General features: G+C 44.1%; 1 protein-coding gene across 1 annotated transcript; it reads right to left on the reverse strand.

Annotated features, from left to right (window-relative positions):
• Window positions 1–4,615: 4,615 nt before the first annotated feature.
• ALDH8A1 (aldehyde dehydrogenase 8 family member A1) lies at window positions 4,616–16,195 on the reverse strand. Its single transcript, XM_084261668.1, has 7 exons — window positions 15,960–16,195; window positions 11,692–11,839; window positions 11,118–11,273; window positions 8,937–9,086; window positions 8,067–8,323; window positions 7,091–7,252; window positions 4,616–5,653 (listed from the first exon to the last, which is right to left on the reverse strand). Exons 1-7 carry the CDS (start codon window positions 16,098–16,100, stop codon window positions 5,201–5,203), a joined length of 1,467 nt encoding a protein of 488 aa, XP_084117794.1. The 5' UTR covers window positions 16,101–16,195; the 3' UTR covers window positions 4,616–5,200.

Below are 16,195 nucleotides of genomic sequence, written 5' to 3' on the forward strand. Positions count from 1 at the left end.
CTCCACAACACCTCTCATACGGAGGGGAATGTTCTTAATCTTGTGCGTAACCGTGCAACAGCCCCACGTGCCTACGGCAAAGTTGCACAAGTGCTTATGTCTCAATTGCAGCTTAGCATCTCCCTCTCACCTCTTCATGTCCCAGAGGGTTCCTTGGACCAGGCTTCCTTGCCCTCACCTGAGACAAGCTGCGAGGTCCAGGACATCTTCCCAAAGCCCAGGAGAAGGACTGAATGGTTGCAACCAGGTGAGAAACCTTGGCTGTAGCCCCTTCAGGGCATTTGTGCTGCCTTGTGTGGGAGCATTTGTGCTTTCTAGGAAATGATTAAGGACACCTTGTCCCATAAGCCAGGTTGTGCCATGGACAAGGGAGAGGACACCTATCAGGTATGCTCCACCACCTCCTGCATGTTAGAAGACAAAACTAGCTCTTCCAAATACCATCCCAGTAGCGTGCATCTGCCCCACTGGACTCACCCCTGACCCCTGTAATGGCTTCCCTGCAGTAGTACATATATCCATGCACACACACCAGTTGTGTTAGTAAAGCAGATGTTTCTGAAGCCAAGGGATGTCACAACAAATGGTCCAAGGTCCAAGTCAAGCACTAGAAAGACTTTTGTCAAAATTTGGAATAATATTCCTTCCTTCACATCCTTTAAATAGATCAGAAATGGACATGAAACATGACAGTAATACTACCTATAAAGGTAAAAATTATTTGTAGTTTCAGCACAATTTTGCTTATCATCTTTGGGATCATGCTGGCTCCCCCATTAATCGCAATGAAGCATCAGAGCTCATGCTGAGTTCTGCTCTGTCAGGCTGGTTTGGCTGAGCTGGTATTCTCACACTGATTGTGCTTTCTCACATGATCTCCAAATCCTTTTTGACTGCTCCTTTGAGAGATGCAGCACCATACACACACAGTTTCTGGATGCATAACTAGCCTTTAGCTGCATCAAAATGCAGTTACAATACCAGAGGACTTTCCTCTTTTCTGTTGTTACACACCATTCTTCACCTGGAGTACAGGTGTTACCGATAGGGATTTTCTATATTCTAGAACAACAAAGCTGGTGCATTGAAGTCCTCTGAGTACAAGCATCAACCTCAAGGTGTAAGAACAAATCCTGGAGGAAGGAGGGGGGCAGAATTCAATGAAGAAAATGGCCCCCTCACCAGGATTTCCTGCAACTGTTCTGTCTCCTGTATTCATTACATTTAGCTTTCTACAGCATGCCTAACTACTAACTAGGGTGGAAAGTGAGACCCAGGTCTTCCTCACTCTCTCACTGAACAGAAAATCCACAGGCATAATAAGAAGCTTGAAGTCAAGTACTTGGACACTTCAGATGGCATCCCTCCTAGAGCTGAGACAGGTGTTGAGCAGACACCCTTCCAGAGTGAGCAAAAACATACCTCAGCCCTGAGAAAAGGCCTCACAGTTCACTCAGGATTCCACCATGCCGCCCGCCCCCAACCCCCCCGCCCTGCCTTTGTGTGTGTGCGTTTGTAGTAGGAAAGTCTCAGATGTAAGAGATTTGACTCCACCTGTGAAGCTGAATCTTAAAGTATAGCTTCCTGAAGCTGGGAAATTGGAAGCTAAGGTTTTAGAACTAGCCTACCTAGCTTACATTCTAGTTCTGCACAGTTAAATTAGGCATAAAACTTTTTTTGGCTCAAAAAAGTCAGGTCTGAATTCCACTTCCATCCCTGGGAGTTTTAGAAATACTTCTTGCTTTGCCTAAGTTACAAGCACTCTGGGAACAGGGACATAGCTTGATTTGAATATAAATGTTAGAACTGATATGCTGCTCTCCAAAGTATGCCTCAAGTCTCTCTATGCAAAGCTGCTTTCAAGCATTATACAATAGCTGGATGAGGATATAAACATGCTAAGAAAAGATCTGAATTAGAACAAAAATAACCCTGTGCTAATTGAGAGCTGTAAAGTATAGCAAATATATTACTATCTACCCAAATAATCATCTCACACCAGTGAAATAATCTTCTGGTGTAAAACAGAACTGTATTTGCTCTGTCTGTAAGAATTAACAGATGGAGCAACTCAGGCTTTACATAACAGTAATTAAACAAATCCTCACAATGGCCACAGGATTTCAGGCACAAGCCAGGGCAGTCAAAAAAAAAAAAAAGGAAAAAAAGAAGGGAAAAAAAAAAGCCTTGCTGATGGGTTGGAAAATTCCAGGTCACGTAACCCAGAGAGCTCCACGAGAGCCGCCAGCCTGATGCCTTGGATCAGCCTGCCGTGTCCTCCAGGACATCCTCTTTGCAGCACTCTGGGGCCAAGAGCAGAAAATCCAGAAGCAAATCAGCTGCAACAGACACCTTCATCATCTGCAGGAAAATGTTCTTCGACTGCTTTGTCTGAAGGATGACAGTTATCCACACATGTCAGTCTGATTAAAGGAAACATGGGGAAGTTCACAGCACGTGGTAAGTAGGAGAGCTCATTTTCCCCACAGACAGCTCCTGGTCCATGCAGGTAACCTCTCTCATGTCACCTCCACAGCCACTAGAAGCTCTCCTGGGGGCAAGGACCTGAGGCAGAGGCAGGTGTGTGAAATGCATGATGTACCCATTACTAGAGGAAGGAAAAGAAATGTCCCCACTGGGTAACACCGAGACAGGTGTGTAAATATATACCTGAATCTCATCTCCATGCCCCTCATCTGGTGATCCTACAGAGCTCTGTTCCCTCCATCTCTCTATAAATACTTAGATATCTTGTGCCAGAAATACATAGATGACACACAGGCTTTTATCTCCTGTACATTAAACATATACAGAAATCTCCCATCATATCTAACACTTTGCCAAAATCAATACCTGAAAGAAAATTCAGCTCATTAAAATGAACCTAGACCAGATCCAGGTGGGGAAGCCATCCAATGCTACTAATTGAGTAATGTCCCATCTGCTGTTGCTGGAAACACCTGCCCCCCAAACTAATGAAGCGTTTCACAGCTTTTGGGTTCTTTTTCTCCTCCACGCAGGATTTGTAAAAAAAAAAAAACAACAAAACCAAAAACCCCAAAACAAACAAAACCCCATAACTTGCATAATAAAACATGCACTGATGGGGTTGTTCATTTCTCTCCCAGCAAAATGAGTGACTGGGTCACCAAAAAACCTCAAATCACATCACAGGCCTTCTGCTGCCACCACATGGTCAGGAACTGACCTAAACGGAGTTTTAAAACAAGACATTTGTGCTTCCTCATTCATTTGCTACACCTATCACTTCTATGTGTTCCCTTAACTTACATCCAGGTAAGGGTACTTGTACCAAATCCATCAGGTGACCAAGGCTCCCATCTGCTGGCCTGGTAAGTCTGCCTTGCAGCTGGGGTGGATCCAGAGGTTTCAAGGTTCATCACACACTCAGGACTCAGCTCTAGGGCACAGGTTATTTGGAAAAAGCTTTCTGAAAGAGGAATTCAGCTTTTCAGACAACTTAGGACACACATATCAAATGCTCCCAGTGGGCAGGTCACTCTGGAGTGGCATCTGGGAGGGATGTGGGATTCACCCCACCCCTCACCAAAGACCCCTAAGAGCAGCCCCTGGCACAACACGCTCACGCGAGGCAAGGACATCACCGTTATTTATTGCAGCGGCTCCTCTCACAAAAAACACTTTGAGAAAATAAGGCCTTTCTGCAGCCATACTTTAAAACACTCTCTTGGCATTTTTGTTTTTACTGAGAAAAGTGCAAATCCCAGCATTAGCTTGGCCAAATTCTGTAAAATAAAGACCAAATTCTCTCTAGAAAATATGCTTTTGAAGGTACATTATGCAAAAAACCTATCTTAATTAGAGAGACCAAAATAAAGGTATGGGGTAATATTGAAGGCCTAGAGACTCCTCTAGACTGTTCACATCAGTTTTACAAGGTACTAGAGCCCAGCATATCATAGCTCCACACCCCTAAGAATATTGTGAACTGTACAAAAATAAAATTGAATTTTCTGTTAGCCCCAAATCTCTCTCAGTATTTTCTTTTTGATGTGCAGAGTAACAGCAGAGCAATTTGCTACTTCATTCTTCCACATCTCATAAGTAAAAATTTTTTCATCATTTTTTTTTAAATTTTATTTTATTTGAGAGGTGCCTTTTCTGCCCCCAAGAGCCCTGAAAAAATGTCTCACAACTAGTCATCTCTTCTCAGGACACAGGCATTTATGAAACTCTACACACTTTGCTCACTATGAAATACAGCTCAAAACTTGAAAAACAGATAAGGGCTGCTGTAAAAATTCAATACCAATGTAGCCATCTCAGGAGGTGAAAAATAGATATCAGACTTTATCTTATTGTGGAATGTGAGCAATATCTGATTTAAAAAAAAAAAAAGCTCTGCAAATGAATGAGGGAAAGTCACCCGTTGTTCATGTTTTGGCGACAAATGTTTCCAACAGTTTTCTTAGGAGTCACTTCCAGTCTGTATTAATGAAAAATGACACTGTTGTAGCTGAATCTTTGTGCAGGGATGAGAAAAACACCATCACTAAGGCCTAGAAGTGACAAAATGCTGCAATTTCAAAATAGTCAAAGGACAATCTTGGGATGGTTCAGCTGCACACCATAATCAGGTTATAATTAAAACATTTATTGTCTCCATCTATCATGAGAATTTCAGGACTCCATGGTTTAGCAACACTTAATAGATTAAAGAAAATGCCTCAGGCTTTTTGTGCACTGTAGCATTAGACTGTGTCTGACATCAGTGAAGTGCAGTATAGATTGGTGCATGGTGCACACTGGTGTATAGTGGAAATGGGCTGATACATTAGAGTAGCAGCCTCACAGCATGCTCACCACTTTGTCCCTCAAGGTAATTCAGCAATCACAGGTACAGCCATCACCCTTTCTCCAATCTGCCTTAGCAGAAGAGATTTTTGAGACAGGAATACTCAGAAAGCTTCAGGACCCATAAGACAAGCAAGTCATCTGGCTTGGGATGAGTTGATTTTTTAGCCTGTATAGATCTCATTTAACAAGAAAGGCTGCATTCAGCATTAGCATTTGGGGTGACTGTTTTCAGCTGTCATTGATATTACTTGACCAAAGTTCAGGAAAAATGTGGCCACACAGTCTGTGTTCCAGAAAGCTATTTATAGCAATGCAAACTACTGTCATTTATTTCACTCTAAAAAACATCTGTTAATACACATCAGTGCTTTATTGTGATGGTTTTAACCTCAGTGAAGAACTCATAGGAATCCCTTGCTCCCTCCCTTCCTATGCCTGAGGCTTTCATCCCACCAAATGGTAAGTTTAGATCTCTAATGAGCCAGCAGTTGGTCCACACCAAACCAGACTGTAGTCTTCGTGCCACCCGATGAACACGTCCCACATCACTGGACCACACGGTGGCTGCCAAGCCGTATTTCACACCGTTGGCTCTTTCAATCACTTCTTCTTCTGTATCAAATGCTACCACGCATGTTACGGGACCAAAAATCTCTTCTTGCATGCAACAAGATTCATCCTTGACTTCTGCAATAACTGTGGGCAACATGAAATAGCCCTTCTGGTTGTCAGCTGGGAGAGCCAAGGAATCCACCCCCTCTCCACAGAGGACTTTGGCTCCTTCAGCTTGGGCTTTCTTCACGTAGCTCCTTACCTGAGGAAGCAGCAAGAAAACGTCACTGCTAAAGGACACCAAATCCTGAGAGGCCACCTCTCCAGTCTGGGCACATCAACAGAAGTCCCTGAGTATCTCCAGCTGGATCATGCTCCCTTTTCTTCCCTTCCAACAGACAGTCATTTCTCTAGCTTTCATTACTATGCTTTTGTAAAAGTAAGGCTGGGTATTTCTTGCTGTAAAACAATTGTTCTTTCCCTCCAAACACTTCCTAGCCTAGCAGGAAACATTGCTGGCCTTTCTTGCTGAGTATTACCAACAGTGTATATGTTTCTTTGTTGGAAACAGAAGTGGTCCCAGAGCCTCCTTCCAGGAGATTGGGCAGTTTGCCATGTATTCCTGGTTGCGGTTCATGCATTTACTCCAAGGGATCAGTAATATTTTCCTACCTCACAGGCAGGCTTGTTGAATGTTTACATGCCACTAGGATGATGAAGCCATGAATGCTATAGAAAATCTCATCAATAAATAATTAAAGCTGCTTCTGTGGCTGCTGCTGTCTTATGCTACCTTGAACACATAGGACATGCTATTGACCTACTTCTGTTGTCCTGAAATTGTTGCCTGGTTTCTCTGCCTAAAGAACCACCACAGAGGTATCACTGAACTTCTCTTTCTCTTTTTCTTCTTTTAACAACCTTGGTAGGTTAGACTCAGATGTCCTCTGTGGTGCCACACACAGAGGACCTTGGTCAGTGGGTGTTTCCACCTCTCCAGAATTGGCCTGGAGAACCTGATGAGGGGCCAGGAAGCATGGCAAGGTCTGCTTTTCTCTCTCTGCAGTTTTTGATCTGCTTCTTGTTTATACCAATTGTGTCAGACAGTTCTGGGATGTGAGCATCTGCTCTCCTGAACTCAATTTGACACCAGGAAAATTAATTTCATAAAAGCCACTAAAGCAGACAGTTTAACTGAGCACTCTCTCAGCTGCCCTCCACACATAACGCAATTCCAAATTACTGCAGGCGGCCCTAAGTAACTGTGTGCTTGTATCACCTGGAGTTTGCCAGAGCAATTGAAAAATAAGGCTTTTGTCTTGTCAACTACCTTATTAGGCAAATGAGCAGCCTTAGCAAATGCAATATTAAAATCCATGAAAACGTTGCTGAGCTCTGAGATTGGCTAGTATAAATTCAGGATTTAGAATTAACCTTTTTGAATTATTTCACTTCAAACAGGAAGAAATACTGGTTGTCATTTTAAACCATTTTCCCTGCAGAGCAGATTTTTTCAGGGCAATCGTGATCCCAGGCCATGGGCACCAGAAACCTTATCAAAGAGGTATTTTATGAAGGCTTCGAATCATCATCCCTTAGAGCTAATCTTGGACGGGACATGGTACTTTCCACACACCTCTGGAGTCTCCTTTCATAGCCCTCTAAAAGATGGGATCATGAAAACTCCACATAACATCACCTTTTCCAGATGCTCTTTACTTATTAGTGCTCCCACGTCGACTGTAGGATCTGAGGGGTTCCCAACCTTCCACTTCTTAGCCTCTGCCACAAACCTCTTCAAAAACTCACTGTATATGCCCCTCTGAACAAAGATCCGGGAGGTGCAAAGACAGATCTCACCCTACAAAAAACAGGCAAAAAGCAACCAAGAAAAAGATAAGTTAGTTTATAATACACTTGTACTATTAGTGAGTATAATGAGTCACATCCCAGAATGAGACTTGTGCCCCTGCATCCTGCTTTCACCAAGAATGAAAAGTAGGATTTTTCCCAGATTAAAAAGGAAAATGGAAGAAAAAGGTGAATCAACAACAGGATTATGCAGTGACTTAATAGCACAACTAAATTTGATTTTTTTTTTTTTATTGATTACACGTTGCCTTCTCCACCATTTTTCATAGGTCATTTGATTTCCAAGTCTTACTGGTCTCAGTCTTCATTTCCCAAAAATCCCTTTCTGATAACAAGCTGTTTTTCTGGATCACCAAAGTTTCCTGGCTTTGGTGATTTCTCCTGACACTGGTATTGAGGGAAGAGGCACATTGGCAGAATTTTAGGAGGAGCCTCCTAATTTAATTCAAGCAAATCAGCAAGTTTTTCACTTACTTGCAGGGTGGGACTTAAAGCAGTTGGCTCATGGAGAAAGGATAAACAATCTATTTTGAGAGTGGTAATGACACCTTGTCTTCTGATGGAGAGCACTAGGAAGGGCCCCTTATTATTTTCGTTCCCTGCTTGTGGAATAATTAAACCTTTTCTATATTTTTCTACTTAGGGCTTGCTCACCACACTGAATAACAAAACAGACCTTGACAATTTAGGATTTGAACCCTAAAACAAGTGCATGGCACACACACACACACACACACACACACACGCTGCATGCACACCTCCCACTGCTAACAAGGTTTGTACACCACAGGGGTGGGATGCACCTGGTTGGCAAAGCTGGACCTCAGGGTCGTGGGGATGCATTGGCTCAAGTCAGCATCGTCAAAGATGACGGCGGGGTTTTTGCCTCCCAGTTCGAGCGAAAGCCGCTTGCAGTGCGGGGCACTGTTCTCCGTGATCCGCTGCGCCGTCAGCGTGCTTCCCGTGAAGGAGATCAGAGGCACGTCGGGATGGCAGACGAGGGCTTCTCCTGCCTTGGCACCCGTTCCAAACACCACGTTCACCACCCCGTGGGGTACTCCTGATGGGAAGAAGGGAACACAGTCATCGCACCCTTTCCTTTGCTCCGCAGGTTTCGTTTCACTGTGCTGTGTCCCTGAAGGTAGAAAATTACCAGTAGTTTCTGGGGTGACAAAGACTGACCCTTAACTTCTGTAGGAGCTTGAAATGCTTGATGTTTAATAAGTCTGGGGGTCATATGTTCAAAGGTAATAATGCCACTTTCACTGATAAGTCAAGCCTGCCTGGCATCCACCATCAGAAACAGCTTTCAGCCATTCATGGAAGAAGCAGTTGCCCTCCTGGTTTCACTGAGAGCTGATTCTCATGCTCTCTTACACTCATGGTTCCTCTGCTGGCACCACAGACATGGGACATCCTTAAGTATAGTGCAGGAGGCACATGAAGACTTTTCATGAGAAGATAGCGGGAAAAAACCTGGGCAATATCTGTGGTGGAGACTTGGGACAGAATGAGAATAGGGAGAGCTTTTTGTTCTCCAGTGCAGCATTCAGCTACAGCAAACAGTCTTTCCCAAAGTCTTTGATGACTTTCTGATTTCTGCAACAAAGACACAGTGTGCAGACAAGCCTTTTCACCCAGTTTCCCCCGTTTTAGCATGCTACAGGACTTACCTGCTTTCTCTAAGAGCTTGCACATCATCCAAGCTGTGACTGATGTCATCTCACTTGGCTTGGCAACCACAGTATTTCCACATGCAATGGCAGGAGCTATTTTCCATGTCAACAAATATAGTGGCAAATTCCAAGGACTGATTAAGCCAGCTACAAAGCAAAACCACAAAGGACAGGAGTTCAGTTTGCTGTGAGACAAACCTAGTTTCTCTCACCTCAAGCAGTTACACCACAATCCAGATTTATGAAGGGAATCTGGCTTTTATTTCCAGACAACTGTACCATAAGCTTGGAGCTAGAAACATTTCTCACAGGCCAATAACTTTAAAAGATTTGTGCAAATGATCTAGTAGTGATCAGCTGAGCTCTCTGAATAAGTTTTGCTGTTTCTACAGGGCAGAATCTTCTGTTTGCAGGAAGCTTTTCAGTGTTTCCTGGGAACATTAATGCAAAGTTAGCCATAACAATCATTTACATCAACAGGCTGTGGTATTAATCTGTGTTAGCAAACAGCAGGTGAAGGTAATTGCAGAATCACAAGGTTGGAAAAGAGCTTTAAGATCACTGAATCCAACCATCCCCATCCTATGCTAAACCATATCCCTAAGTACTTCATCTGCCCTTTTATTTAAATACATCCGGGGAAGGTGACTCCACCATCTCCCTGGGCAGCCTGTTCCAGGCCCTGACAACTGGAATGTTAGCCAATGTGTTAGCTTAGATTGCTCTTCCGAGCTTTTCTTCCCTCATTTTAGAAGACTACACATAGCACATAGGGCATACTTCGCTGATAAATTTAGCCTAACTTACGAGTGCCAAAGCTCATCCGTGTCCAAACTGCTATTTCCACAAATTACAATAATTTCCACAAATTACAAATTCCGGATGACCAGATTTTTTTCAGAGATTATCTCTGGGAATATGTTCGCTGTCCGTATTTAAAGGAAACAGCGAGAACATCTGCGGCCGTTTGGCGTGACCGCCCACAGGGGCCGCGGTGGCTCTTGGACGGGGCAGGTGCAGCCAGAGACTTTTCCTTCTGAGAGCTGCTTTGCCAGAAGAGCTCACGGTCTCCCCTGCTCCCAAAAAGTTTCCGAATGGATCCTCTAGGTTAGACAATTTCATTCGCTAAATCATCAAAGTGCAAAAGCAGCACATTCACGTATATTTTGATGAAACAGCCAATAACGGAACCATCGTGTCAGGGCAGCCGCTTTTCCTGGAGCATTAGCAGCATCTAGTGGCTGAGCTCAGCAGGTCCCAACGAACAGCCGTTCAGCTGCCCGTCTATGCTCCAGTCGCAGGCAGAAACATCACCTCGCAAACTACTACTGCTGCTTCCCCAAAGGAGAGGAGGATCCAGTTCTCCGTGCCCTGAGCAGCAGCTCTGTGCTCCTGAGCACCTCGCTAACCTGCAGCAGCAGTACGCGCTTACCCACACAGACACTCTGGAGAAACCTTGAGGGCGAGCGCTACCGGGAATCACAGAATGCCAGGGGTTGGAAGGGACCTCTGGAGATCATCTAGTCCAACTCCCCTGCCAGAGCGGGATCACCTAGACTAAATCACACAGGAACGTATCCAGGCAGGTTTTGAATGTCTCCAGAGAAGGAGACTCCACAAGCTCTCTGGGCATCCTGTTCCAGTGCTCTGTCACCCTCAGATTGAAACAGTTCCTCCTTATATTCACATGGCACTTCCTATGCTTCAGCTTGCACCCATTGCCCCTTATCCTATCACTGGCCATCACTGAGAAGAGCCTGGCTCCATCCTCTTGACACTCACCCTTTACATATTTATAGACATTTATGAAGTTACCCCTCAGACTCCTCCAGGCTAAAGAGGCCCAGCTCCCTCAGCCTTTCCTCATAAGGAAGATGTTCCACTCCCTTAATCATCTTAGCGGCCCTGCACTGGACTCTTTCAAGTAGTTCCCTGTCCTTCTTGAACTGTGGGGCCCAGAACTGCACACAACATTCCAGATGCAGAATATAAACATTCTTTTTACCATGAAGCAGCACAACCGATTTTACATAGAGCTGCTCACACACTAGCAGGCTAGTTGCATTTAGCACGCGATCCAGGGACAATAAACGTTAGTTTTGGAAAAATCCTCTTTCTTTGCTGAACTATCCAGGTAGACACCCTACCAAGCTTTTCAGCACTTCAGGAATGCCATACCAACTCCCACAGGTGTCCTCGAGGTGTAATGCACGCAGCCCACGGCTGTCATCTCGGTGCACTCTGTCGTGTGATGAAGGATGGAAGAGGCAAAGAATCGGAAGTTGTACACGGCCCGAGGGATGTCCACTGTTCTAGCAAAAGTGATTGTTTTTCCTGAAACAAAACCAAGCACGCTGCTGTGTTATCACAGGCGGGTGACAAACAGCTCATCTAAACACCACTGTGAACAGCCCTTCAAACTCTGAACACTGTGGTTCGCATGTATTTTGGGAAACATCTTTTGACCTGAGCTCAAGTAATCCCCAGCACAGTGCAGTCATAGTCAATGACAACAGTTCTCCTGCAGTATTGCATCACAACTATGCAACAGCTGAAGTCAGTGCTTTGTAACTCTGAAAAGCAACCCCTAAAATGCCCAAGGAATGAAAACTTAGCAACTTCTACAAAATTCACGTACATCATCTCCAATTTGCACTGACTGTTCATGCCATGCTGAAAATTTGGACCATACCCTCCATTTCAATATTCAGCAAGACAAGCTACATTTGAGATCGACAGTTCTAGATTTTACCCTGGTCCTTTGACTCTGCTTGTGCAAATGCTTCCAGGTCATGTTCAATCAGGTCTGCCAATTTGTTCAGGATCTGAGACCTTTCCAATGGACTTCTTGAGGACCAAATTGGGAAGGCAGCTTTGGCAGCTTTGACAGCAGCTTCCACCTAAAAAAAACAAAGGAAAAGAGGGATGGTGAATATTAATAGAAGGCTTTAGGAAGAGTATCGAGCTATCAGGAGATGAACTCTCATTTGAGAGGCTAATAACCCAGATCATGTTTTTGGGAAGACCACTTCTTGTCAGAGTTGTGACTATTGATAGCTTCTCCATTTTCATCTTCTTAAGACACTATCTCATAATTCAATTTGGTTGCTTTCCTTGGTAGTCTATTTCACTCTAACTCTTGCTTTAGTCTACAGTCCTTGTGGGCAACCCTCCAGGCCTGGAGGAAATGCCAGATCAGTCAACTGGCACCAGCAAGTGCCACTGGCCGGACCCATGCAGAAACTTGTTTCTCAAGGGTGAAAGTGTAAGAATCTCCTAAAGCAAATGCAGTATCAGTCTGAACACCCACAGTCCTTTCAACATGGCACTTCAGGCACACTGGGCAATCATGAAAGTAAGGGGTTGAGGAAGGAACAGGCTGTATAATGCCCCACTAGCCTTTGATTTCCTCCTCCCTTTCCCCCCAGCTGGTTCAAACAAGGATTAAGATGTTTACAGAATAGATGGAGAAAATTTTTAATTATATCTGATCACAGCTATCACAACTAGAAACTTGTGAGCACACTCACCTTAAAGAAACCCCAACAAACCAACTCCTTTCTAAAACTCCTGGTGTTTAGTCTGTTCTGTCATCAGACACCTAACAATCTACAGCATGAAAGAACATTATATGCACTCCACATCCACGCGTACCAGGTTTGCCAGTATTTTGGCTGAGATGTACAGAACTACTGCACAATCCCTCAGCCTGACCTTTCTGCATAGTGGCAGAATACCAGCGGTTTTCTGAAGCAAGCTAGGCTTCAAGGGATTAAAATTCCCCAGAAAGCACTTTCTTCCATCAATCTTTTCCTCCGGGCTCTTAAATGAAAGTTACCTGCATGTATTGATTTACAGGCAGTTCCTTCTTGATGTTTTTTCCCGGTCTGTTTACCAGCATCCTTCCTTATTTCAATTTAGTGCCCTATTTCCCAGTTTTTGCTTCCTGTGGTCACTTCTTGTTTCCAGTGTTTAACATATGCACCAAGGTGGGTTTTTAGCCAAAGCTGCCTTAGTTGGTTTTCCATCTTCTGTTTTTGGAAATCTGCCCAAGGCAGTAACTAGGAGGATGCTGATGTAAGTTTAATCAGTTTAACCTCTCCTGATGTTACCACATTGCTGGTTCCCATGCCGTCACTGGAGACTCCATCAGCTCCACAAAACCAAGCTGCACATTTATTCCTTCAGACTGCAATGGGTGCTACAAAAACCCATCACAAAATCACCCATAGGCACTCCAGTGATGTTTTACTGACAAGGACACTAAAGTTCAAGCAGGTGGAAAAGTTTTTTTGGGTTTTTTTGCCCCCACACAAATCAAAATGTATGGGTCTCCCTAAAACCAAGGACCAGAGTTTGAGGGCCTGAATGATACTGGTACAGAGACCAGGGTGGGAATAAGCCAACTTGCACAAGGTCACATGGGTCATCAGCCAGGCTCAGACTCTTTCTACTGTAGCTCGACAACCTACTGCTCAGGTGCTGGCATGGCAGGCTGTCAGCCACCCAACAGCTGGGGCAGGGCCACAGCAAGCCTGGGAAAGGGGAACTGCAGCTTCCTGAGCAAGTCAGGTGCAGGTGGCATGCTACCCCAAAAAGGTTCACCCTCTGTGAAATCATACCACCGGTGCTAATTAACCTGTTCTTCCACCCTCCTGTCATTAGGTGCCATTGTGGTGCTGCTTCTCATTCGTCCTCTCCTCTGCGGCTTTTCCTACCAGGTGCTGTGTACAAGGCAGGGCTGGTGTGCAGTTAAGGCTATCTGCATTTTTAACCCTCCAGTGGGTTTAGAATAAGGAAGATGTCGTATTTTCACAGACAGCAGAAAAAAAAATATCAGCAAAGGAAGGAGTGAAGTGGCAGTAGATTAATCAAGAAAAGCAAGAGGGAAAAAAAAATTTGAAAGATTTGTAGAGAAGTAAGAGAGCATGCAAAGGTTAGACAGTTACTTAGTTTGACTAGCAAAAGGCAGAAAGTCAAGCCATAGAGAAAACTTGCATAAGAATTCACCGATGTACTACTGTGTCTGGGACACTTCCTTCTGCTTTCCTCTTCTGCACAAGACAGAGGAGGAGTGCACAAATCCAGAGCTATCTTCAGAGGTTTTGATACCAAAATACTCCAAGCTGCCCTCAGGACTTGATGTTTGCTCTCCCAGGGGATGATGCATAGGATGAACGTTCTTTAGAGAGAGGCTTTTTAAGGAGCTATTTGCCAGGACTCATTAGCTTTCGCCAACCTGTTTTTGGAGATACAGAGCACCCGTTCAGCTCACTTTGGTGCTGCTGTTTGGAACTGAAAGACATCTAACATGAGGACAAATTAACTTCTAAGAAACATTTTCTGTATTATATTTCTGTAACCCCTAAAAAACATTTTGCAGAAACTGGCTGACACAGCCTCTTCAGCTGACCTGGTGTTAAATTCCAGGGTCAGCAACAGATTCAGTGTCTCTGCTCTGACTTCTAACCGTGCACTAAAATTAACCATGAAAAAATTCCCAACATTGAGCCTTGCTACAAACTCCTATCTCGAGCCCTCTGTGGAACCTGGGCCTAAAGGCTTATTTCACAAGCTCCAGGTACCCTCACAATAGTACACAATGGCACTTGCTCCTACCACATATTCCTTCAGTCAGCAGCAGATGCCAGCTCTGCAGAGCCCAACTTTCTTGTACAGTTGTCCAAAGACAGGATTAACACTTGCTGACTTCACAGGTGTTGTAACTGGTTTCCTGCTGCTACACACAACCACTAACTCAGAAAGCTCCAAGAGACAAGCCCTTGCTCTTACAATGTATGTGAGCTATAGCTCCAGAATGGCCAGCAGCCTAGTTTTGTTAGGCTGCTCTGGCATTCTCACATCTCTCTGGTTTTCATGATTTTGCAAATGAACAAACAGGAAGATTTGCACCTGCACATCAAAGAGCAGTCTTTTCAGGTATAATTAGGGTTGGAATGAACATACACAGACGTATTCTAGCAAACCCAACCTGTTACTCTTTAACCCTTGATCACCGGCATCTAGCAAATATTTACCCAGTTGAAATTACAGTGCAAAGGTTTCTGCTGAGAGAAGCAGAGAGAAAAGATGACAACAGGGGTGAAATGCAAATGAACAGCTATGCACAGTAGCAGTTTGTTTTAAAAAAAGTTTCAAAAATTCAATACACTACTTGTCAATATTTGCCAAGCCCTTTGCTTTATCTAAGCTTTTCCAGAGGTTTCTCTCTCCAGTAAAACTGACACACTGTGTTGGGACATGCACTCCTAGGTCCCTTGTAAAGCAGCATCAATGAAACTGCAGCTCCTCAGATGAATGTCACATCGCCTGTCCGCACCTGAATATGTACAAGGTACCAGGAGACATTCATCTCACTAGCACACAGGAGTTACATCGCATTACAGTGATGCAGAGGACAGACCACCCTGTAAGGGAAGCGTGTGCGCATTGCAGTCACTTCATCACCTCCACCCCATACCCACCTGCTAATACCAAAATCAGAGAGGGCTGGAAGCTTTTCAGCATATTTCAAGGTAGAACCAGCAAGCCAAAAGTCCTTTTAAATGGCAACTGCAAATCACCAAGACACTCAGGAAGACCATGTTTAGTTGTACGTGGTGCCTCTAAGCTTATTCACAGAGGAGTTCAATACAATCTTTTCTCTCTTCCAGACTATTTATACTTACTGCCAGTCTGACTACTGTTAACTTATACACTAGACATCTCCCCACATGAGATGAAGGAACTCCACTGTAGCCACTGCAGATTTATTGACTTACACCAGCCTAGGACCCAGCCTGTAACTGTCCAACAGCAAAGGGTAGAAAATACCATTATTCACTGCCACGGCAATAGATTAAACCGCCCTGCAGTACAATCCAATCAAGAACACAGTCATTTAAGCATTAAAGCCCATGGCATTTTTCAGTTCTCTCACTGTCAGCCTCTCCCACTTAAAGCATTAATTTAACTTGCATTTAACTTTATTACCTCGTCATACATTTGGGTAGTACTCACCTCTTCTTTGCCACTGTCTGGCACCCTGCAATAGACATCTCCGGTGGACGGATTATAGGAGTCTATGTAGGAGGAACAAGGAACAAATTTGCCAGCTATAAAGTTTTCCAGCACTAAAAGAGCCTTTGAGTGAGCCATCATAAGCCACTTGCTTCACCTGTGACTTTTTTATTTATTTTTCTTAGCTAGGTTATCAATTTAAGATTAGCAGTTCTGGATGTATTTGCAGAGCGAGT

Source organism: Gallinula chloropus, assembly GCF_964237585.1.
Source record: "Gallinula chloropus genome assembly, chromosome: 3".
Classification (NCBI taxonomy): domain Eukaryota; kingdom Metazoa; phylum Chordata; class Aves; order Gruiformes; family Rallidae; genus Gallinula; species Gallinula chloropus.